The 20,709-nt window shown below is 33.7% G+C and overlaps 7 protein-coding genes and 1 non-coding gene across 8 annotated transcripts; 4 read left to right on the top strand and 4 right to left on the bottom strand.

Moving 5' to 3' along the window:
- The first annotated feature begins 1,778 nt into the window (after positions 1–1,778).
- Positions 1,779–3,952, top strand: LOC148178683 (luciferin 4-monooxygenase-like). Its single transcript, XM_088030014.1, has 4 exons — positions 1,779–1,948; positions 2,007–2,128; positions 2,180–3,190; positions 3,235–3,952. The coding sequence occupies exons 1-4, from the start codon at positions 1,933–1,935 to the stop codon at positions 3,757–3,759; spliced, it is 1,674 nt and encodes a 557-aa protein (XP_087886140.1). The 5' UTR covers positions 1,779–1,932; the 3' UTR covers positions 3,760–3,952.
- Positions 3,953–4,002: 50 nt separating this feature from the next.
- Positions 4,003–4,074, top strand: TRNAE-UUC (transfer RNA glutamic acid (anticodon UUC)). The gene has a single exon. It is a non-coding gene; the product is annotated as a tRNA-Glu (tRNA).
- A 1,738-nt stretch (positions 4,075–5,812) lies between these two features.
- On the bottom strand, positions 5,813–6,409 carry LOC148178681 (chymotrypsin-elastase inhibitor ixodidin-like). The gene is made up of 2 exons (XM_088030580.1): positions 6,233–6,409; positions 5,813–6,182 (listed from the first exon to the last, which is right to left on the bottom strand). The coding sequence occupies exons 1-2, from the start codon at positions 6,288–6,290 to the stop codon at positions 6,022–6,024; spliced, it is 219 nt and encodes a 72-aa protein (XP_087886706.1). The 5' UTR covers positions 6,291–6,409; the 3' UTR covers positions 5,813–6,021.
- Positions 6,410–6,502: 93 nt separating this feature from the next.
- Positions 6,503–13,836, bottom strand: LOC148178680 (uncharacterized). Its single transcript, XM_088029453.1, has 21 exons — positions 13,609–13,836; positions 13,045–13,562; positions 12,835–12,997; positions 12,498–12,785; positions 11,928–12,447; positions 11,629–11,658; positions 11,413–11,505; positions 11,257–11,365; positions 10,805–11,022; positions 10,605–10,752; positions 10,540–10,562; positions 10,299–10,429; positions 9,734–10,251; positions 9,515–9,674; positions 9,190–9,465; positions 8,598–9,146; positions 8,471–8,492; positions 8,159–8,316; positions 7,600–8,117; positions 7,393–7,552; positions 6,503–7,345 (listed from the first exon to the last, which is right to left on the bottom strand). The coding sequence occupies exons 1-21, from the start codon at positions 13,714–13,716 to the stop codon at positions 6,545–6,547; spliced, it is 5,511 nt and encodes a 1,836-aa protein (XP_087885579.1). The 5' UTR covers positions 13,717–13,836; the 3' UTR covers positions 6,503–6,544.
- A 102-nt stretch (positions 13,837–13,938) lies between these two features.
- On the bottom strand, positions 13,939–15,826 carry LOC148178679 (luciferin 4-monooxygenase-like). The gene is made up of 6 exons (XM_088029452.1): positions 15,655–15,826; positions 15,084–15,601; positions 14,876–15,038; positions 14,544–14,828; positions 13,994–14,496; positions 13,939–13,951 (listed from the first exon to the last, which is right to left on the bottom strand). The coding sequence occupies exons 1-6, from the start codon at positions 15,760–15,762 to the stop codon at positions 13,939–13,941; spliced, it is 1,590 nt and encodes a 529-aa protein (XP_087885578.1). The 5' UTR covers positions 15,763–15,826.
- A 599-nt stretch (positions 15,827–16,425) lies between these two features.
- On the top strand, positions 16,426–16,798 carry LOC148178678 (chymotrypsin inhibitor-like). Its single transcript, XM_088030725.1, has 2 exons — positions 16,426–16,535; positions 16,595–16,798. Exons 1-2 carry the CDS (start codon positions 16,472–16,474, stop codon positions 16,774–16,776), a joined length of 246 nt encoding a protein of 81 aa, XP_087886851.1. The 5' UTR covers positions 16,426–16,471; the 3' UTR covers positions 16,777–16,798.
- Positions 16,799–17,177: 379 nt separating this feature from the next.
- Positions 17,178–17,809, top strand: LOC148178677 (chymotrypsin inhibitor-like). Its single transcript, XM_088030726.1, has 2 exons — positions 17,178–17,557; positions 17,607–17,809. The coding sequence occupies exons 1-2, from the start codon at positions 17,500–17,502 to the stop codon at positions 17,780–17,782; spliced, it is 234 nt and encodes a 77-aa protein (XP_087886852.1). The 5' UTR covers positions 17,178–17,499; the 3' UTR covers positions 17,783–17,809.
- A 69-nt stretch (positions 17,810–17,878) lies between these two features.
- Positions 17,879–19,924, bottom strand: LOC148178676 (luciferin 4-monooxygenase-like). The gene is made up of 4 exons (XM_088030724.1): positions 19,768–19,924; positions 19,210–19,724; positions 18,746–18,902; positions 17,879–18,703 (listed from the first exon to the last, which is right to left on the bottom strand). Exons 1-4 carry the CDS (start codon positions 19,876–19,878, stop codon positions 17,912–17,914), a joined length of 1,575 nt encoding a protein of 524 aa, XP_087886850.1. The 5' UTR covers positions 19,879–19,924; the 3' UTR covers positions 17,879–17,911.
- Positions 19,925–20,709: the final 785 nt, after the last annotated feature.

Raw genomic sequence — 20,709 nt, 5'->3', positions numbered from 1 at the left:
TAAGCAGTACGTTTGCAAAGACATTAAGCAGCTGATTAAAATCGAAAAGTGTGAAAAAAAAGTAATTGTAACTGTAGAAATATTTGCAATTTTATTTAACGTTACTTCTTCCAAGTTAAATAAACAATGAGCAACTAAACTCATTAAAATAACCACGGATGGCAAATAAAACCGAAATAAAATTATATTAATCTTTCTTTTACAGTTTTCGTTGACAAGCTCATCGATTCCAAAACGTTTTCTGCTTTCAATTAGGTACAAGATTCCATTGTGATGCTTTATTTGTAATTTGAGGATCCATTGCAACACTAAAATAGAGACACAACCTGAAGCGTTGATTGCAATCACCACCAGTGCAGTTATCACTTCATGCGGAGTCATCTCTTTTAATAGTGTAGAAATAACTATAATTCTGACTGCGAGTAAAATTGCAAAAAATTTTGCAACCAGTGAAAAAAAAAAAGATTTGTAATAGTATGGATATGAGGGAGGTTTGGTATGAGGACAAGTTGTGTAAACTGTTAAAGTGTGCCATCTAATGATGTATATGATGTGGTGTAAAACGCAAACATAACAAGTTTCGCGGTTCATACTAATTTTAGTTGTGAATTAAATTTCAATTACTACCGACTAGTTGTAGTTTTATTGTTTTTATTCTGTAATTAAAACTCAATTATAACCTACATTTATTTCTCATTAATCAAGTGTATTGTTAGCTTAGTTGATAAAGAAAAATTCAATTATAAATATCAAACACTTTTTTATTTTAACACACTTGTTGTGGTTTGATGGTTTAAATAAGCGGATATCTCACCTTCAAATTTATTTATGTTTTGTCATCAAAATCGTCTATAGGCTAAAATGATAAGATAATTTGATAACTATTGTCTGCGGAAACTTCCATAGTATAGTATTGCATGAGCAAAGTTTAAACAGCACTTAACCTCTGTTTTCAATGAACAATAAAAATTTCAAAAGCATTCATTCAAGTTCTAAAGATAATAAAAAAATAAGTAACAATTTTTATGAAGGAGATCAAAAAATAATTTGGAATGCACATATTCATATTCGTGCAAAAGATACATTGGACTTTTTTTCAAGTCAACGGTTTGTGAGTTTGCTATGTTGAATGCATTGCTATGTGAACTGTGCACAATACGCATATTGTACACTAATTGCTACAGAAACGAGTGTGTAAAAGCGATTGCACACTTGTTGCTATAGCAACGAGCTTGAAATGAAAAATGCTATGTTTACTAAGCACGAATTGATTCACAATAAACACTTTTCACGAATAATCGTAGAAAGTCCAAAGGTAAAATCAGTACTTAATTTCTTCTAATTCTCTAAAATTGCTTAATTTTTATAAAAATTTTAAACAATTTTGTCAATTTTGTTGAGACCTAATCAAAAAATTGATTTGTTATTGGCACATTTTATTTGCGCAAAAAAGTTATTCGTAGATCGTAGACCGAATGTTTTCAATCTCTTCAATCTTTTTTTTTGACTGGTAGTTCGAAAGTAAAACTCGATAAACTGCTGGGTATGATCTCTTTGATCGAGCATTGCTGTCAAAAAAAGTGCTAATGGGTCAGGAAATAAACAAATTCCATTATTTTTTATCGTTTTGCGCATGTGATGTGGTGTAAACATTAAATGCTATAAAATTCTATTGCCAATAGCAACAACGTATCTTAAGGGGTTCTAAAGATACGTTGCCACAGTTTAATTGTGTATTGTTAGATTTTAAAAACACACTAAAAACATTCAAAGATAAAATACAATTTTAGTCAAACACAGGTGGCAGCAAAATCAAAAACAATACCTTACTGTACTCTAACCCCAAGTGTAAACAACTCGCTATATAAATAATTTTCGGAGTTTCTAGACCATAGTCTCCTCTTATTGATCTTTCGGTATAGATTAATAAAAATGGTTTTTCTACCAGGTAAGCTCACACATTTTTTTTTGAAAACATAATAATACTTTTATATCACTAATTGCAGGTCAAATAAGTGCCTCCAATGACCACATTATTACCACCAACATCTCTATCAAAGAACCCACAGACAATTTGGGCTCTATCATGTTCAAATACATGAAACAGCACAAAACTCAAATTGCTCAGGTATTGTTCAAAAATAATAATAATAATTTTTTGTACTAATTCTCAAAACAGATTGATGCGCGAACTCGACAAAAAGACACTTTTGGTGACCTCCTTCAACGCTGCATCCGCACTTCTCTCCACATGTCAATCCAACGCAACGATATTGTCGCAATTTGCACGAAAAACCACCTCAATGCAGTGGTGCCTTACATTGCGACTCAGTTTCTAGGTGCTGTCGTTGCACCTCTTGATACTTCGTTCTCACCACCAGAAATGAAGCATCTTATTAAACAAGTTCAGCCGAGGATTATTTTTGTAGCTGCTGAATCTCTAGTTGTCATTGAAGAGATAGTTGAGTCTCTTTCGTTGACTACAGACATTGTCGTGTTTGGCGAAACTACGAAGCACTATTCTTTTGACTCTTTTTTGAAACCTCATCCGGAAGAACTAGAGTTTTATCCCGTTGAAATCGCCGATCTCAAAGACACAGCTGTTATCCATTTTAGTAGTGGGTCCACAGGTTTGCCAAAAGGAATCTGTTTAAGTCACTACTCTTTAGTTGGTCAAGGATTTAATTTCAACCACACTGAGAACCCTGATTTCGAGCTTATGAAGAGTCAGGCGAAAAGAGTTTCCTTTCCATTAACTCAGTTAGGTTACACTTCTATGTATTGGGTGTCTGCAGGAACAATGTTGTTGTCGTCGATTTTACAAGGATTTTGTCGATTGTTATGTGAAGATTTCAATGGTTATGAAATATGGGATTTTTTTGAAGAGTACAAACCAGTAGCTATTGTGTTAACACCTGTTCAAGCTATGGACATGTTGGCAAACAAACGAAGAGTGGATGTTCGCAGCATTCTTAGTATAATCATAGTTGGATCGGCAATTTCAAAAGAATATAGTGTGAAACTACAAGAAGTCTTTCCTGAAGCTGACATCATCCGGTGTTATGGACAAACTGAAGTGTGTGGTGCTGTAACTAACTTTAGAGGTAACGATTTGTACCATCGTCCCCTTTTGAAAAAAGAAGATAAATTAGAATCTGTCGGTCTTCCAGTTGGAGGAGTATCCTACAAAGTAAGCTTACCAATACTTAAAAACATCACTTATTGTTTTTATAGGTTGTAGATCTTGAAACCAACGAAAACTTAGGTCCTAACTGCAGCGGAGAGCTTCGTCTTAAATCAAAGTTTATAATGAATGGTTACCACAACTTAGACTCTTCAGACTCTTTCGATGAAAAAGGCTGGCTTAAGACCGGTGACGTTGTTTATTACGACGAAGATTATTGTTTCTACATCGTTGACAGAATTAAAGAAGCCTTCAAGTACCGAGGTTGGTTCATAGCTCCCACTTTCCTTGAGAACGAGCTTTTGAATCATCCTGCTGTAAAACAAGCAGTGGTTATTGGTGCTCCCAGAGAGGATGGTTGTCATGCTATGGGTCTAGTTGTTGTCAAAGATGGATTTCAAGTGTCCGAAGAAGAAATTCAGAAGTTTGTCGATGGAAGAGTGTCAGAAAGGCAGAGATTGAGAGGTGGTGTTAGGTTTATTAAAGAAATACCCTTGACTGTTACTGGGAAGGTACGGAGGAAAGAAATAAGAGAAATGATCTTGGGAAATGGAAAGTTTATTAATCATGGATGAACAATACTGGTGTTGCAGTAGTACTTGATTTTTGATCTCGAGTGTTTAAGTATCGGTATGAGATAAGTAAACTTAGGTACTTTAATTAAAAGAAGAAGCGATAGATATTGCAAATTATGGTTATAAATCAATAGATTTATATATTATTTGTTGTGGTTTGTCTTTCATAAAGATAATAAAAGATTAAATTAAATTGGTACTATTTTTCTGTGCACATTTATTTTTGAAACACAACTGTACATATCCGATATGGTCTAGTGGCTAGGATACCTGGCTTTCACCCAGGAGGCTCGGGTTCGATTCCCGGTATCGGAACTTTTTTTTTTATATGAAATTAAATTATTTAATAATTAAAAAAGGGGTATATATGAGAGCACGACAAATATAAAGATTTTCCCGATAGAAAAACCCCGACAGATTAGTTGTTAATCAACGACAAATTTAAATAAGTGAGCGACAGAGTATGAACAATGAAAAGAGGTGAATGTCAGACATTAATAATAATTTTAGCGTCAAAAAAATATGTGCTCGACAATTAATGTTTTCAACGACTGTTAATATTTTCTCCAACAGAATGGCTAAAATCGGCGACGAACAAACTTCACCTCGCAACAAGTAAATAAATTATCAGTCGTGCAATCTATTAAAATCGGCAAACTAATGTTTTCCAACAAATAGTTTGGACGACAAAATACAATTTTCCACACAAATAATGTTCATTGTAAAAATCGGGGTAGGTAGTTTCAGCATTGAATGTTAATAAACGACTAGGCTTATGTTAAAAAAAATATATTTTTATTTAAGAACGATAAGTAAAAAATACAAACTTTATAAAAAAATAGAAATAAAATAAATTTTTTATAAATATCTTTCTGGTTTGCTGGTTTTATTTTGTTGTTCTGCTGTGCCTGTCGAGAAATTAAAATTTATGTCGTTAAAAAATTGTTTAGTCTGCCATTGTTGCATTCTGTCGTTGAAGTTATTAAACAACCAGGTTGAATCAATTAATTGCCTGGAGAATATCTTTATTGTCTTGATAAATATTACTAGCCCACCGATTTTTTTATTTTACAGGGAAATAAAATTTCACGTCGTTCAATCCTTTATTTTGTCGTTCTATATAAATAGTGTCTTGCAACTGATAATTTGGTCGATTTTTCAATTGTTTCAATCGTTAATATCATATTATCTGTCGTGCTGAAAAATGTCACCCATTAAAAAATACTTTAAATATAAAAAGCACTTTTTTGCCTGTTCTGTATCGCAGACATTAGAGTACGTTTTATACCCATATACACACCTATGAATAATTTAATATGTTTGAATTGAAAAAAACAATAAAGAATTTTGTTGTTCCAAAACAGGGATGCGTCTTCTATCGGGTGATTCATTAAATTTCCATTCTAGGTAGGCCGTGTATTTTGGACGTGCGTTGACTTCTTGTTCGATAACTAGCAAATCTCGCAAATATTAAGTCGAAACTACTGTAATGGTGTTAGTTACGACATGAATTTTTTTCTCAAAGCCAACTGCGAATGGAAATTTAATGAATCACACAATATTTGACGGATTACGATATTTGAAAATCAATTCACATAACACCAAATTTTTGATGACAATAATTCTCTTCAAACATACACAACATATTTTCTATTTTTTCCTAATAAAACATATCAATTATTCTATATATTGAACACTCTCCGATAGTACGTATTTTTATATTTACTCTTTTCGTTCATTATTTATCGAAAAAACGCTTAACTAATACGTATCATAAATTTCGAACTATTAGCCAGACCAGGTATAAGAAAACAGGAAAAACAGAGTGGTATCGTAGTTTTTTTTTGCGAGACAGGAATATTATTAAATTGTTGTTGTTAAACTGTTAAAGAGAATATTAAGATTTGCATGTCAATGCTACCTTTAAACACAATATTTATATTTATATACATATTAGGTACGTAATTAATTGCTATTTGTTATAGTTGCGTGACTAGACTTCTTGTGATTTTCAGTGTCAAAAAATAGTTCCACTTTTTAATAACAATAATAATAACTTCTATAATTTATTGTTATTTTAATTACAGACCATACACCAACACATTTATCTGGCAAGCGGTGAGTTAATTTCATCCTACAAAATCTCATTGTCAGTAAAGTCATGATTTATTTAACGAATTTAAAGGATCCACACGATAGATGACAACATATGTTCAAAATTATAGGATATGCTTATTTTTAATAGAGTATTGCATGCATTATTTAACAAAACCTTGACGGAAGACAACGACCATTACTAACTCTCTTCAGACCTTGACCACAAAAACAACCTCTCTCACAATTCAATGTGCAAATTTGAGAACCACATTTTTCTTGACATCTTGACCCACACGTTTTGTAAACTTCACCATTTCCACAATTTTCTAAAAAAAAATGTTACAGTACTTGCACAATATCAAAAAAAAAAACTTACGTGAGAGTACCAAATTGGCCGTGATGCCAAGAAGAAGCAAGCAAAGAATGGTCTTCATTTTGTTCAGGTGTGGGTTTTGAAGATTATATTTATAGCTAATTTTATATTCGGGGATTTTTGACGGGGAATTCTCATACCGGTACTTTTATAATTACAATCTTTAGAAGGAGACGATTTTATCTGATCTAACGTGTTGTTGCGTTACTTAATCTATTTGTTGTGGTTAACTTCTGCGAATTTTTATTTTCTTTTGAAATAAACAGAACAAAATTAGTTATTTATTTGTTTTAATAAATCTGAGCCAGTTACAACTTATTTTAATATGAGATTTTTGATCTCTTTTCTCATTACTTTACCACTGGGTGTTTTCATTAACTCCTTCATAAATAGAACTCCACCTCTCAGCTTCTCATAATCTGCAACTTTCCCAGCAACAAACTTCTCAATTTCTTCCTTTGTGGCCTTACAATCGTCCTTTAACACCACACATGCTGTAGGTACCTCTCCCTCTTCTTCGCTTCTTGGACTTCCGAACACCACCGCATCTTTAATACAAGGATGATCCAAAAGCACGGCTTCAATAGCCGAGGGCACAACGTGCCACGACATGTACTTAAACATTTCTTTTAATCTTTCAATTACATAAAAACATCCATCTTCGTCATAGTATCCAATATCACCAGTTTTTAAGAATCCATCTTTATCGAAGACTGTAGAGTTTTCAACACGGTGGTATCCTTTCATTATTGAAGGACCTTTGACACAAATTTCACCTTTCTGTTTTATTCCAAGAGATTCATTAGTTGTTAGATCTACAACTTTGACACTCAGACCGGGAGCTGGCCTTCCGCAAGAACCGACTTTGGTCGAAATCAGTTTTCGATCTTCTGGGTTCATCGGGTCGAAAAGGGTAACCACTCCGGCTTCAGATAATCCATAAACGAAAAGAATGTGGCTGTTTTTGAACATTGAACGGACTCTTTCAAACTGGACGGTACTGATAGGAGTACCACCAATAATAATACTGTATAAAGAAGAGATGTCGTATTCATGGTGGCGTTCAAAACTTGTAAGTTTGTAGGTAAGAATCGGAGCTAAGAAGAGAGACTTTACCTGCAAAAGAAATGTGAAATGTCGAAATTTAGATCTTACGTAGTTACTTTATATTTATCGATAGCTCGAAATGTCTTCTCGGCATCAGGAGGACCACAAAAGACACGGCAACCACCCCCAATAAAAGAACAAGTCAACATGATCATTGCTGAGACCCAGTAAAATGATGTGAATGAAAGAACCATTTCGCAGCGGCCATCCGCTTCACTAGCAGTCAAAAAGTAATAAAATGAAGATTGTTAAGTTTGACTTACTAGTATGAGTAGGCTACATTTAAGAAACTATAGTGACTGTGACAGATAGCCTTAGGAAGTCCAGTAGTACCACTACTAAAGAAAATAACACTTGTGTCATGGATGTCCACCTTGGTTGGTTTGAAGTCATTTTCATTAGAGTGCGGTTTCACTAAATCTGAAAAAGTTGTATATTTCGACGACTTCCCAAAAACCACAATATCAGCTTTCAACTTTGCGCCACTGAGGCTCTCTTCTATTAAGCCAACAGAATCTTCTTCCACGAAAATAAGTTTCGGTGACACTAAAGACAATAAGTGGGTAGTTTGCCTCACCGACAATGAAGGATCTAAGTTTCCTAGTTTAGCTCCCAAATAGAACGACGCAATTATTGGAATAACATTATCTAACGTCACCTTGGTACACGACACCACTACATCTTGAGATGTAATTCCACGTTTCTGAAGACTTAAAGCAACTCTAACACTTCTTTGTCTGACTCCCGTGTAGGTTTCTACTTTGTCTAAAGTTGTATCAAGCTAAAAAAACAGTTATTTAAGAAAATAGAAGTAATACCTACTTGGCATAATTTGTCTGGAAAGCGTTCGGCGGTTTTGAAGAAAAATTCGCCCATGCTGCAATTCACAGTGCATTTTAATGTTGGTCCTTTAAGAATTTTGTCGGTCATTGTAAAACGTTTAGTGTGACGATGAATAGTGGTCGGTACTAACTGAAGAGTTTAGAATTGCGTGTCTGTTGTGATGTTACGCAGTTTTGGATAATTTCAGGGAAGAAGAAATAACAATACAACCGTTAATTTACCAATCATTAATTTTTGCTTATTTTACCAGTTGCGTGACTACATTTCTATCTAATAAGTTTATTTAATTACATATAAGCTTATTTTTTAGAACCTATAAAATTAGATACAAATTAAAATCTAGTATTTTTATGTATTTAAGGAAATATATACATTTTTTTTTCAAATTTGGATTGTTTGCGTCCGTTTATTATAACACCAGTGCAGCTTTTTTCTTCTTTAATATTTCATTTCTGTGTAACATTTCTATAATCTGATTTCTAACTTCTGTTCTCTTAACCTTTCCGGTGGGAGTATGATTTAATTCCTTCAAAAAATAAACACCACCTCTAAGCTTCTCGCGATCTGCGACTCTAGCAGCTACAAAGTCTTGTATCTCCTCCGCATTCACCGAGCTACCTTCCTTTAGAACAACGCAAGCCGCTGGTACTTCTCCTTCTTCCTCATTTTTTGGTAATCCAAATACCACAGCTTCTGCAACTTGTGGATGCTCGAAAAGGACTTCTTCAAGAGACGCCGGAACTATATGCCACGACAAATACTTGAACATTTCTTTTAATCTTCCATTGACGTACAGGTAACCCTCTTCGTCATAATATCCAATATCTCCAGTTTTCAAGAAGCCATCAGCATCAAAAAGGTGAGAGCAATCAGTTTTGTAATAACCTATCATAATACTCAAAGACTTTAGACAAATTTCTCCAGTTTGGTGTGGACTCAACATTTTATTATCTTCTGTATCGACAATCTAAAATTTTTCAGTGTTTAATGTCAAAAAAATCTTAACTTACTTTGAGCAGAATTCCGGGCAAGGGTTTTCCTGAGGACCCAATTTTTCTTTGATTTATTGTCAAATTTAACATTGTGACTCCACCAACTTCAGTAAGACCATAGCCGAACATTATATTAGCATGTTGAAAGATTTCGGAAATTTTTCGAAGTTGAGACGCACTTATGGCAGTACCACCTGTTGACATTGAACGAACCGAAGAAGTATCATACTTCTTGTAATCCGTAAAAGTTGTCAGTTGATACGTTAAAACTGGTGCGACAAAAATTTGAGTTACCTGCAATAAACTTAAATAAAATACTTTTCCATTTTAGTGAAGAGAATACTTTATATTTTTCAATGTAATGAAAAATGTTTGCAGGTCCGGCATTGTTGCTACATAGAATTCTACGACCTCCTGTTGAAAATGTGGTAGCCAAAAACACCATCCCTGAAATCCAGTAGAAAGTGGTGAAGTACAAAACACTGCCGTAGTTCTCAGTGTCTCTAAATTATAAGGAAATCTATTTATTGCTCGTCAATAATCATTGAAGTTAGTAACTTACTGCATAGGTGGGACAAGACGCAAAAAACTTTGGTGACTGTGACATATAGCTTTCGCAAGTCCAGTAGTCCCACTGCTGAAAAACATCATCGCAGTTTCTTGCAGATCAACAACCACTGGACGAAACTCTTTTTCTTTTGATTGTTCAACCAGAAAAGAAGAAAATGTGAGATATTTTAACGAGTTTCCAAGAACTACAATTTCTGTTCCCATCTTTACAAGCTGAAGGCTTTCTTCAATTAAAGAGACAGAAGATTCCTCAACAAATATCATCCGTGGAGAAACTAAAGAAACGAGATGAGAGATATGACGGGCTGATAACGTTGGATCCAAATTTGCTAGTTTTGCTCCTAGAAATAAAGTCGCCAAAACTGGAACTGGACTGTCCAAAGTCACAGAAAAGCAAGTCATGATGACATCTTCTGAACTGATTCCATATTTAGCCATCATCAAAGCCATTCTTGTGCTTTTTCTTTTAATTTCCGAATACGATACGTGTTGATCCGTGTTAACATCCACCTACATTTTATTTTGTAAAAGTGGATAGATATTATATAAAAACTTACATAACAAACGCGGTCTTTGAATTTTTCAGCTGAATCAAAAAAAAATTGCCCTAAAGTGGAAGTGACTGTATAGTCTAATTTAGGGCCTTGCAGAATTCTTGCAGTCATTATGGAAGGAACAAGTAAAGTGGCTAGTCACTGTAATTACTAAGGTTTTAAAATGAAAAGAGAAGATGTGCAGTTTGTTATCTTATCTTTATTAAAACCGCATTTTTTTAAAAAGTCAGGTATGAAAATAAACAATCATAAGCTAAATAAAAAAGTCTTAACAGTGTTTGAGCAAATAATATTATTGTTTAGAAGAACATAATCGCGGTGTCTTGCAAATCAATAACCATTGACCCAAACTCTTTCTCTTCCGATTGTTCGACAATAAAAGCAGAAAACGTGAGATATTTTGACGACTTTCCAAAAACCACAATCTCGGTTTCTATTTTTGCAAGTTGAAGACTTTCTTCAATTTAAGAAACTGAAGATTCTTCAACAAATATCATTCGTAGAGAAACTAAAGAAATGCGATGATAATGTTAGATCTAAATTTGCCAGTATCGCCCCTAGATATAAATTTGCCAGAATGGGAACAGGACTGTCCAAAGTCACCGAAAAGCAAGTCATGATCATATCTTCAGATGTGATGCCATGTTTCGACATCCTCAATGCCATTTTTGTAATTCTTTGGTTGATTTCCATATGATGTTTCATGTTGTTTGGTAGTAGAATCGATCTAAATTCAATTTTGTGAATTAACTTTTGAAATAAAAACTTTAATAAAAAGTGCAGTTTCTTAGGTAAATACAAAATTCAATTAAAGTAATCATACAGTTTCATTTAGAGACTTCCAATATTTTTACTGTCATTATAGCGGACACAAATTAAATTGCTATAGATGCAAGTCATCGTGATGTGATGTTAAAGGCAATGCTGTGTTTAGATATCTTATCTTTATTCTTTTTATAACACTGTAATGGTTTTCGCTCGAATGGAAAGGAAGGGTCGCACGAATAAGTGAAAAGCACGGTTAATCGAAACAACTTTTGTTAGCGAATTACACACTACTTTAGCGTTGGCTATTTATTTTTATAACACAAATGCAGTCAAACAACCCACTCGATACCAACTTTTAATTCATTGAAAAAAAAAACTCGAAGTGGGGATTTGCTGTTTAACTTTAGATTATTATTTCTATTAATGGATGTGAAGAATAAAACTGTATGTGCCCAATTAACAAAATTCCAGAGCAAACGAGACAATAATTGTCATCATTTTAATTTGTGTGGCGACAAAAAAATTATTTGACTATGTGATTATTTCATCCTCAAATAATAACTACCTTCTTTATCATTGTGTAACTCTGTCAAATCTTGGTGGAATTTTTTATCGTGTTCCAAAAATAAAATTTTAAATTATGAGCTCTAAATGAAACAAAAAACTTAATTTTTATTGTTTGCACAAAACAAAAAGAATTATTTGTAAATTAGTGCACTTACTTAATAAATTTTGCTTTATTTGATTTAATTAATACCTATCTAATTAGTTTAGACTGGAAATAAATGTGTATTATTTAAAAGTTTTAAAACCCATTAATTTGGAAAAACAGCTTGCTTTAATACATTTTCCCGTCATATCAAATTCCCTGTTTTAAATAATTTATAATATAATTTTTAATTTCCCTTCTCATTAATTTTCCTGAAGGTGTCCGACTGAGTTCTTTCAAAAAGTACACTCCGCCTCGAAGTCTTTCTCTATCGGAAACTTGAGCAGCCACAAAACTTTGAATTTCTTCCTCTGTCACGCTGCCATCACTTTTTAGGACAACACAAGCTGTTGGAACTTCACCCTCTTCTTCAGATCTTGGTAAACCAAACACCACAGCTTCCTTAACATCTGGGTGTTCAAGCAGTACCCCTTCAAGCGAGGATGGTACTATGTGCCACGACAAATATTTAAACATTTCTTTCAGTCGTTCTACAATATAAATGCAGTTGTCTTCGTCGTAAAATCCGACATCTCCTGTTTTAAAGTAACCATCGTCGTCAAACTCTTGAGTACAGTCAGTTTGGTGGTACCCTTTCATAACAGCAAGAGTTTTAATACAAATTTCGCCTTTTTCGTGTGCTCCTAATATTTTTCTGGATTTTACATCAACAATCTATTGGTATCTACTATTATTGAGAAAAAGAGAAATTAAAAAATACAGACCTTGATAGTCGCACCTAAACTGGGTTTTCCAGAAGATCCAATTTTTGTGCGAAATAACTTCTGATCGGTTTCTGGATTTAGCAATGTAACTAAGCCTGTTTCAGTAAGACCATACGCAAAAATTAGATTTGTTTGTTTAAAAATGTCGTGAAATTTGAGAATCTGCTTGTTGCTCATAGCAGTACCTCCAGATAAAACTGAACTTACTGAAGAAGTGTTATATTTGTGGTAGTCTGGAACAGCCATCATCTGGGAAATTAGAATTGGTGCCAAAAACATGTAAGTTACCTGAAGCAAAAGTGTTAAAAAATAAACCAGCGAAGTTGTGAGTACCTACTTTATATTTATCAACGCAGCGGAAAATCTCTTCAGGTTTCCATTTGACACTAGAAATAATCCTACGACCACCTGCTGTAAAGGAGGCACTCAAGAGCAACATTCCTGAGATCCAGTAAAAGGAAGAACACACCAAAACAGTCTCAAAGTGGCCTCCCGATTTGCTGAATGTTAACATCAGAATGATTTTACGCGGTACTACGGTACTTACTAAAAAGAGTTGACAAGATGCAAAAAACTCTGATGACTATGGCAAATAGCTTTTGGTAAGCCCGTAGTTCCACTACTAAAGAACATGATAGCGGTGTCTTGTAAATCGACAGTTACTGGTCTGAACATCTTTTCTTCAGGTTGTTCAACAACTATAGAAGAAAACGTTGCATACTTTGACGACTTTCCAAAAACTATAATTGATGCTCGAAGTTGTGCGTGTTGAAGACTATCTTCGATCAATTGAACAAAAGTGTCTTCGACAAACAACACTTTTGGGGAGACTAAAGACAACAGATGAGAAATTTGTCGCACTGATAGTGTTGGATCTAAATTTGCAACTTTTGCTCCCAAGTAAAATGCCGCTAGAATTGAGACTGGAACATCCAGAGTCACTGAAGAACAGGTCATTATAACATCTTGTGAATTAACACCACGTTTCAACATCGACAGAGCCAATCTTGTACTTCTCAGAAGAATGTCGTGATATGTTTCTTCTTCATTAGTGATCGCATCAATCTGTTTGCTAAATTACAATTTTTAAAAAAGCAAGAAACAAACTTACATGACAAATTTTGTTTCCGTGTTTTTCTGTTAAATCAAAGAAGAATTCTCCGATTGTTGAATTTGGTGTATAATCCGATGTTGGACCCTGTAACACGTTGGTCTTCATTGTTAAGTGTTATAGTAATTGCAAAATGTGGAGTTATAGCCAAGATTGCAGTTTCCTACTGTTGTTTTGGTCCGCTCTATCATCAGCTAGTGATAAGGTGGGGGATTTCATCGCGCTCTCATGGGTCCATTGGTTGCAATAAACTTTGAACTTCTCAGTGTTAAGAATTATAAGACCTTGATAATTACAATCCAAATGTTTTTTTATGACGTTAGGTAATTATCAAAAAGTACAACTAAAATAGATTATTGAAATTTAGATTTTATTTTTAATCAACTCAATAACATAATTTTTTATTTCATTTCTTTTCAACTTCCCCGAGGGTGTGCGGTATAATTCTTTTAAAAAATACACTCCTCCTCGAAGTCTCTCTCGATCTGAGACCCTCGCGGCCAGAAAGTCTTGAACTTCTTGTTCAGTAACGATGCCACCGTCCTTTAAAACAACACAAGCTGTTGGTACCTCCCCTTCTTCTTCACTTCTTGGAAGACCAAACACCACCGCTTCTTTAACATTTGGATGTTCAAGAAGTACAACTTCAAGCGCAGATGGTACTATATGCCACGATAAATATTTGAACATTTCTTTGATTCTATCAACAACAAAAATACATTCCTTTTCGTCGTAAAAACCAATATCTCCAGTTTTCAAAAAACCGTCCTTGTCAAAAATGTCGGAACTGTCGGTTTTGTAGTACCCATTCATAGCGGAAAGCGGTTTAATACAGATTTCACCTTTTTGGTGTGGTTCGAGTATTTTTCTAGTTTCTGTGTCTACAATCTGCAATTTCTTAACGTACAACGTATAAACAAAAAGATTAATCTTACTTTGATCGTATAACCAGAAATTGGTTTTCCGGATGACACTATTTTTATTTCACTTAAATTATTTTTATCTGTTGGTAACATTGTAGCTACGCCTACTTCAGTGAGTCCGTAAGCAAAAATTAAATCGGTCTTCTTAAAAATCTCGTAAAACTTACGAATTAACGAGAGACTTACTGGTGTTCCAGTTATAAGAAGTGAAAAAAGTGAAGACGTATCGTAGTTGTGATAATTAGGAGAAGCGAGCAATTGGGATAGAATCACTGGAGCCAAAAACATGTAGGTAATCTAAAAAAAAAACACAGTAAGAACAAAATTTTTTTGTTTTTTGTTACCTTATATTTCTCAATGCAAGAAAAAAGTTGTTCTGGTGCCCAGTTTCCACCACAGACAATCCTGCGCCCTCCAGCTGCAAAAGAACCGGTGAAATATAGCATTCCCGAGATCCAGTAAAAAGAAGTGAACGTTAGCACGGAATCAAAGCGTCCTCCAGATTCACTAAAACAAATATTGAGATCGAGAAAACTATCTTGAAATCCTTACATAAATGAAAAGGCAAGAGACAGGAAACTTTGATGGCTATGACATATAACCTTAGGAAGTCCAGTAGTACCACTACTGAAGAACATAATCGCAGTGTCTCGCAAATCCTCAGCTATAGGCAAAAACACATTTTCTCCAGGTTGTTCAACAAGAAACGTAGAAAACGAGATGTATTTTGCTGACTTTCCAAAAACTACAATTTCAGTTTTTAGTTTAGCTAGTTGAAGACTTTCTTCAATCAAAGCAACAGACGATTCTTCTACAAACACCATCCGTGGAGAGACGATAGACAACAGGTGAGAAGTATGTCGCACTGATAATGTAGGATCTAAATTCGCCACTTTTGCCCCTAAGAAAAACGCCGCCAAAATTGGAACTGGAGTGTCTAAATTGACAAAAGAGCATGTTACTATCACATGCTCAGAAGTAACGCCATGTTTCAACATTGACAGTGCTACTCTGGTACTTCTTTGTTTGATGCTGAAGAATGTTTCGTGCTCATCGGTATTGGAGTCAGTCTAGTTTGCATTTTATGTAAACTTGAACTTGAAAGCGTTAAAATAAAACTTACGTGACATATTTTGTCGTGATGTTTTTGTGCACAGTTAAAGAAAACTTGCCCCAATGTGGAAGTTGGGGTATATTTTAAGTTAGGACCTTTTAAAATTTTTGCGCTCATCGTTAAGCTGTAAGAGTTGTGAACAAATGAGAGTAATTCTGATATCTAAAGAGTTATATTTTTAGTTTTGTAGAATTCAAATAAAGATAACAACGCTGTTATAACAAATAGAAGAAATCTACAATTATTACTTTCTTGATCGACAATAATAATAGTTAGGGTCCTCTATTACTATACTCCTATATTAATCAGTTCTCAAAAATTAAAATTTTAATGTTAATCTGTCTAGTTAGAGTTGTTATCAAACACATGACATTTTTTATCTGTGTCAATAATTTTATTGAATTTAGAAAAATATTTACATGAGTTAATGTCATTCAAATCCTCAGCTACAAAAATCTCGCGTAAATTATTATTAAAAGTTACATTTTTTTACAATGTAGACGTCATGCTTAAAGCCCTAGTATAAAAATCACAACTTTATCAACAAAACATGTACTAAGGAGTGTTATACTATGTAGGTAAGTATGTAGGTATTTTACAAATGGAAAGTTAGGAAGATAAAACAAACAAACATACTTCAATAATATTTAAAATGATATTTACCGCCTGTTCTCATCTTTTTAATTATCACAACGATTTATTGTTGTGTAACCATATGTTGTAAAGTAAATATTATCTTGTTAACCTTGTATAAAAAAAATCTCTCAAGACAAACATTGCTGAACATAAAATACAAAACCACAACAGAAATTGTATAGTTACTAAAATGAAGACAACTCTTGTGGTTCTAGTAATCACTGCACTTATCTTCGCTGCTTCTGCAGCTGATGGTAAGATAACGCTTTCTTACTATTAATACGACTGTATTGTTAATTGTTGTTGTTGCTAGGTGTAAACCAGAAATGTGGTGAAAATGAAGAATTTACGAGCTGCGGGACTCACTGTCCACTTACATGTGCAACGAAATCAAAAATTCAAGCTTGCATTGCTTCTTGTAAAATAGGCTGTCAGTGTAAACAAGGGTACATTTTAAACTCCGAAGGAAAATGTATTAAAGAAGAAAACTGTTAAAGAGTAAATTCATGAGCAGAAATTAGTCGTTTTCAATTTTTTTATTCCTTGCCTGAGTTGGTATAGTCAAATCTAACTCGACAGAACTAAACTGAGTAATTTCACATTTTTAGGTAGATAAAGGTTCACTTTTAGGTCAAACAAACATACTATAATGTTGCTGCAGATATAATATTATGACATGCTAGATGAAAATCTTTCAATAAATAAATACACTGCACCGCAAAATTAACGCTTTTTTTTTTCAAATTGGTCCAAATTTCATGCTTACTTTGGCAATTTAAAATCAAAACATAAAAAAAAATAACAAGAAATAAACAAAACTGGGAATTGCTGTAATTTTTACCAAGAGTTTTACGAGTTAGTATTCCTCAATTAAATTTCTCACTTCTTAGTTAATGATTTTTTGCCACATTTTGCGTTAAATCTGTTGATGTGACTGTTAGTTCCGCAAGAATTGCAAAATGCTACTGCATCACATTAATTTGCATTTTCGCATTGTCCCATAAATGCTCTATCAAATTAAAGTCCCATTAAGTTATTTATTGTGAATCGTCAATGAGTTTTTATTTTTATTTTATTTTTAAAATGAATAAGTCGATTTTGCGGGGCAGTGTAAAATAACATGTTAACCTTGAATAAATTAAAAAAGATCCCCACCATTAAAGCTAATATCGGCAGGTTTTATAGAAAAATAGCGCCTGTTAGTTTCCAGCTTTCAAAATGAAGACAACTCTGTTGGTTTTAATAACTGCTGCTCTTATTCTCGCCGCCACCACAGGTAATACAACGCCTTTAAAATTGAATTTTATACATTGTCATTAATACAGATCATAACTGTGGCGAAAATGAAGAGTATACGACTTGTGGTAGCCACTGCCCGCCCAAGTGTGGAGAAAAACCAGGTTCTCAAGCTTGTATCGATTCTTGTAAAGTAGGTTGTCAGTGTAAAAATGGTTTTATTTTGAATTCTAAAGGAAAATGTATTGAAGAAAAAAACTGTTAAACGACCAATAAAGTATCGATTCTTGTAGAGTAGTTTGTCAGTGTAAAAATGGTTTTATTTTGAATTCTAAAGAAAAATGTGTTAAGAAAAAAACTGTTAAACTAATAAAGTGTATTTAGACTAGCAAATTTACTTTTTAAGACTGATAACAAACTCTCTGACTTTGCTTCTAATAACTTTTCCTGTTGGAGTCTTCGGTAACGAGTCAACGAAAGTTACCCCAGCTCGCAGTCTTTCTCTATCAGCAACTCGTTCACGTAAGAAGTTATCAATTTCTTGTTCCTTCAAAGTGGTGCCGTTTTTTAAAACCACACAAGCTGCAGGTACCTCATCATCTACTTCGTCAGGAATACCAAAAACCACCGCTTCATTGATAGCTGGGTGTTCAACTAACACTGCTTCTAGAAACGATGGAATAATGTGCCAAGATTGATATCTGAACATTTCTTTGATCCGTTCAATGACGTAAAGACAGTCGTCTTCGTCGTAGTAACCGATATCGCCAGTTTTCAAGAATCCTTCGTGGTCGAAGATTTCAGAAGAATCCAATTTATAGTAACCTTTCATCAAAGATGGCGACCAAACGCAGATTTCTCCCTTCTGGTTTGGAGGTAGAATCTTCCCATTATCATCCACAACTTTGAGTTTGACGTCAGGACCTGGTTTTCCACATGAAGATATTTTGATATTGTCTTTGTCGTCTAAAGGATGGAAAACTGTGGCTATCCCAATTTCTGTCATTCCGTACAACAACGTGGTATGTGCTTTAGGAAAAAGAGATTTTACCTTTTTAATTTGAGGAACAGTCATGGGAGTACCAGCCATAGACATTGTTTTAACAGAAGAAGTGTCGTAACGTGCAGAGTTTTCAAATTGTGTTAATTTAAATGTTAGAACCGGAGCCATGAACATGGATTTGATCTGAAAAATAAATTAAAAACAAAACTTTTGAGCGGTTTTTACCTTGTAAGTTTCAATAATTTTGAAAATTTCTTCAGAAGTGATGTTACGACAAAAAATTCTGTAACTGCCACGGTTGAAACAACCTAGTAGTATCATCATTGCAGTATTCCAGTAAAAAGTGGTAAAATGAAAAACGTCTTCGTCCCACCCGGCGTAACTACAAAGAATGCGGAATTGAGGAGTTATTTTTTAAAACTCAATAAATCCAATTTTGACTGAGAGTGGGTTTGATGTGAATTTGAGATTATTTTGTGTAAATCTGACAATATGTATATTTTATTCAGTAAAAAACCTCTTGCTAAAACATTGTGTTACCTTCTTATGCCAAAATAATTGAAGTAAATTTGAAGAAAATTGAAAAAATGATTGTTTTTTCTAAACCCTTGTAAAAATTTATGAAAAATGGATTTATTGAGTTTTGAAAAATAACACCTCAATTGATACCATAATTAATTTGAAGTTACCTTGTTTGGTCAACAACTGAGAAGTAGTTTCGATGGGAATGACAAATAGCTTTCGGAAGTCCAGTGGTCCCACTGCTAAAAAACATTAAAGCTAAACTATCAAGATGTACATCCACAGGCACAAATTTTTCTTCTTGTTTTTGTTTTTTAATTAAGTTCTTAAACGTTGAATACTTTGTTGATGATCCGAAGACTACCATCTCTGTTTTAACTTCACTCTCCAAACTATCTTCAATCAACTTAACAGACGCTTCATCTACGAAAACCATTTTCGGTTTCACCAATGCCAATAAATGCTTAGTATGCCTGACAGAAAGACTAGGATCCAAATTCGCAATAATTGCACCAACATAAAGCCCAGCTATGATAGGAATCATGTTATCTAAAGTATTTTCGGAACAAACGACAATGACATCTTCAGGAGCAACATTTTTTCGTTGAAACTCGATAGCTAAGCGGGTGGTTCGTAATTTAACACTACCATAAGTTTCGGATTGATTAGAGGTACCATCAATCTAGAACCTTAAATTAGAGAGGGTTAAAAGAGTTGCGTTTTACCTGGCAAACTCGTTCGCTCCATTTGGTGCAACGGTTGAAAAGGAAATGACCTAAGCTCTTCTCTCGAATTGGGAATGCGGTTTTAGGTCCTTCTAGCACTCGAGCGGACATTTTTCGTTGCAGTTATGCGGTGTTGGCGCAAGTGTCGAAAGCAGAATTGGTATTTAACAATTTCATCTACTAGGAAGAATGTTAATTTATAGTTACAGAGTCGATAACCTCTGAAAAACTTTGAATTCAGCAATTTATATCAATAGAAAAAAGTATTTACCTAGGACTAGAATCACTACTAAAATGATTTAAAAAAAAAGATTTTTAAGTTAAAATATTTTGCATTTATGAGACAGATTTTCAGTGTTGTGTGCTATTGAGTAAATTTATTAAACAAAGCAATATAAAAAATCTTCTGCGTTCTTTTATATTATGTCATTGTCAACAGTAATAATTAAATTAGGTAATAAATAGTTATTTAAGACACAAGTTTAAAAAATTAGGCTTTATTGCATAAGTGTGGCTGATTTTAAAGACCATGAATGCCATAAAGAAACTTCTTAAACGTGTATTTTACAAGAGTTTATCTGTGATTGGTCTACATTTCTAATTTATAAAATCAGATAATTAAAAATCATCTGTATCAAGTGTTAAAATAATACTATATTAAAACACCGAGTTTCATAAGGCAAATTTTAAAGCACGAATCTAAAGGATGAGTGCCTTAATTGCCTTATAAACGAGGTTTTTATACTATTTTTCCTAACTTGTTCTTGTAACAGAGATATTTTCGCTATTTCCGCTTTTGTTTTCAGTGCTATAATATCCAATTTTGATTCAGAATGCTAAAATAGCTTTGTTTCCATAGCAACTTGGGAATGTTTTAAATACAAATTAGGAAAATACGATTTGACTGCTGATTTGACGTATCTAAGTAAAAATCGTGCAATA

This window comes from Gnatocerus cornutus, chromosome 2 (genome assembly GCF_029298725.1).
Source record: "Gnatocerus cornutus isolate USDA-ARS CGAHR chromosome 2, icGnaCorn1.1, whole genome shotgun sequence".
In the NCBI taxonomy this organism is placed as follows: domain Eukaryota; kingdom Metazoa; phylum Arthropoda; class Insecta; order Coleoptera; family Tenebrionidae; genus Gnatocerus; species Gnatocerus cornutus.
The sequence above is the reverse complement of the archived record's forward strand: the minus strand, read 5'-3'. Positions and strand labels throughout refer to the sequence as shown.

Bases quoted from the DNA above. Each gene is read 5' to 3' on its own strand.
- LOC148178683 (XM_088030014.1), top strand. The intron at 2,129-2,179 runs GTATTGTTCAAA...TTCTCAAAACAG, and splicing joins ACAAAACTCAAATTGCTCAG to ATTGATGCGCGAACTCGACA. The intron at 3,191-3,234 runs GTAAGCTTACCA...TTGTTTTTATAG, and splicing joins TTGGAGGAGTATCCTACAAA to GTTGTAGATCTTGAAACCAA.
- LOC148178681 (XM_088030580.1), bottom strand. From the start codon at position 6,290: ATGAAGACCATTCTTTGCTTGCTTCTTCTTGGCATCACGGCCAATTTG. The intron at 6,183-6,232 runs GTAAGTTTTTTT...ATTTTTTTTTAG, and splicing joins GGCCAATTTGGTACTCTCAC to AAAATTGTGGAAATGGTGAA.
- LOC148178680 (XM_088029453.1), bottom strand. From the start codon at position 13,716: ATGAAGACCAACGTGTTACAGGGTCCAACATCGGATTATACACCAAAT. The intron at 9,675-9,733 runs GTAAGTTACTAA...CTTATAATTTAG, and splicing joins CGTCTTGTCCCACCTATGCA to AGACACTGAGAACTACGGCA. The intron at 7,553-7,599 runs GTAAGTCAAACT...TTTGACTGCTAG, and splicing joins AATGTAGCCTACTCATACTA to TGAAGCGGATGGCCGCTGCG.
- LOC148178679 (XM_088029452.1), bottom strand. From the start codon at position 15,762: ATGAGCGCAAAAATTTTAAAAGGTCCTAACTTAAAATATACCCCAACT. The intron at 15,039-15,083 runs GTAAGGATTTCA...TATTTGTTTTAG, and splicing joins TCTCTTGCCTTTTCATTTAT to TGAATCTGGAGGACGCTTTG. The intron at 14,829-14,875 runs GTAACAAAAAAC...TTTTTTTTTTAG, and splicing joins CTTGCATTGAGAAATATAAG to ATTACCTACATGTTTTTGGC.
- LOC148178678 (XM_088030725.1), top strand. From the start codon at position 16,472: ATGAAGACAACTCTTGTGGTTCTAGTAATCACTGCACTTATCTTCGCT. The intron at 16,536-16,594 runs GTAAGATAACGC...TGTTGTTGCTAG, and splicing joins CGCTGCTTCTGCAGCTGATG to GTGTAAACCAGAAATGTGGT.
- LOC148178677 (XM_088030726.1), top strand. From the start codon at position 17,500: ATGAAGACAACTCTGTTGGTTTTAATAACTGCTGCTCTTATTCTCGCC. The intron at 17,558-17,606 runs GTAATACAACGC...TCATTAATACAG, and splicing joins TATTCTCGCCGCCACCACAG to ATCATAACTGTGGCGAAAAT.
- LOC148178676 (XM_088030724.1), bottom strand. From the start codon at position 19,878: ATGTCCGCTCGAGTGCTAGAAGGACCTAAAACCGCATTCCCAATTCGA. The intron at 19,725-19,767 runs GTAAAACGCAAC...TTAAGGTTCTAG, and splicing joins GGAGCGAACGAGTTTGCCAG to ATTGATGGTACCTCTAATCA. The intron at 18,903-19,209 runs GTAACTTCAAAT...CATTCTTTGTAG, and splicing joins TCAGTTGTTGACCAAACAAG to TTACGCCGGGTGGGACGAAG.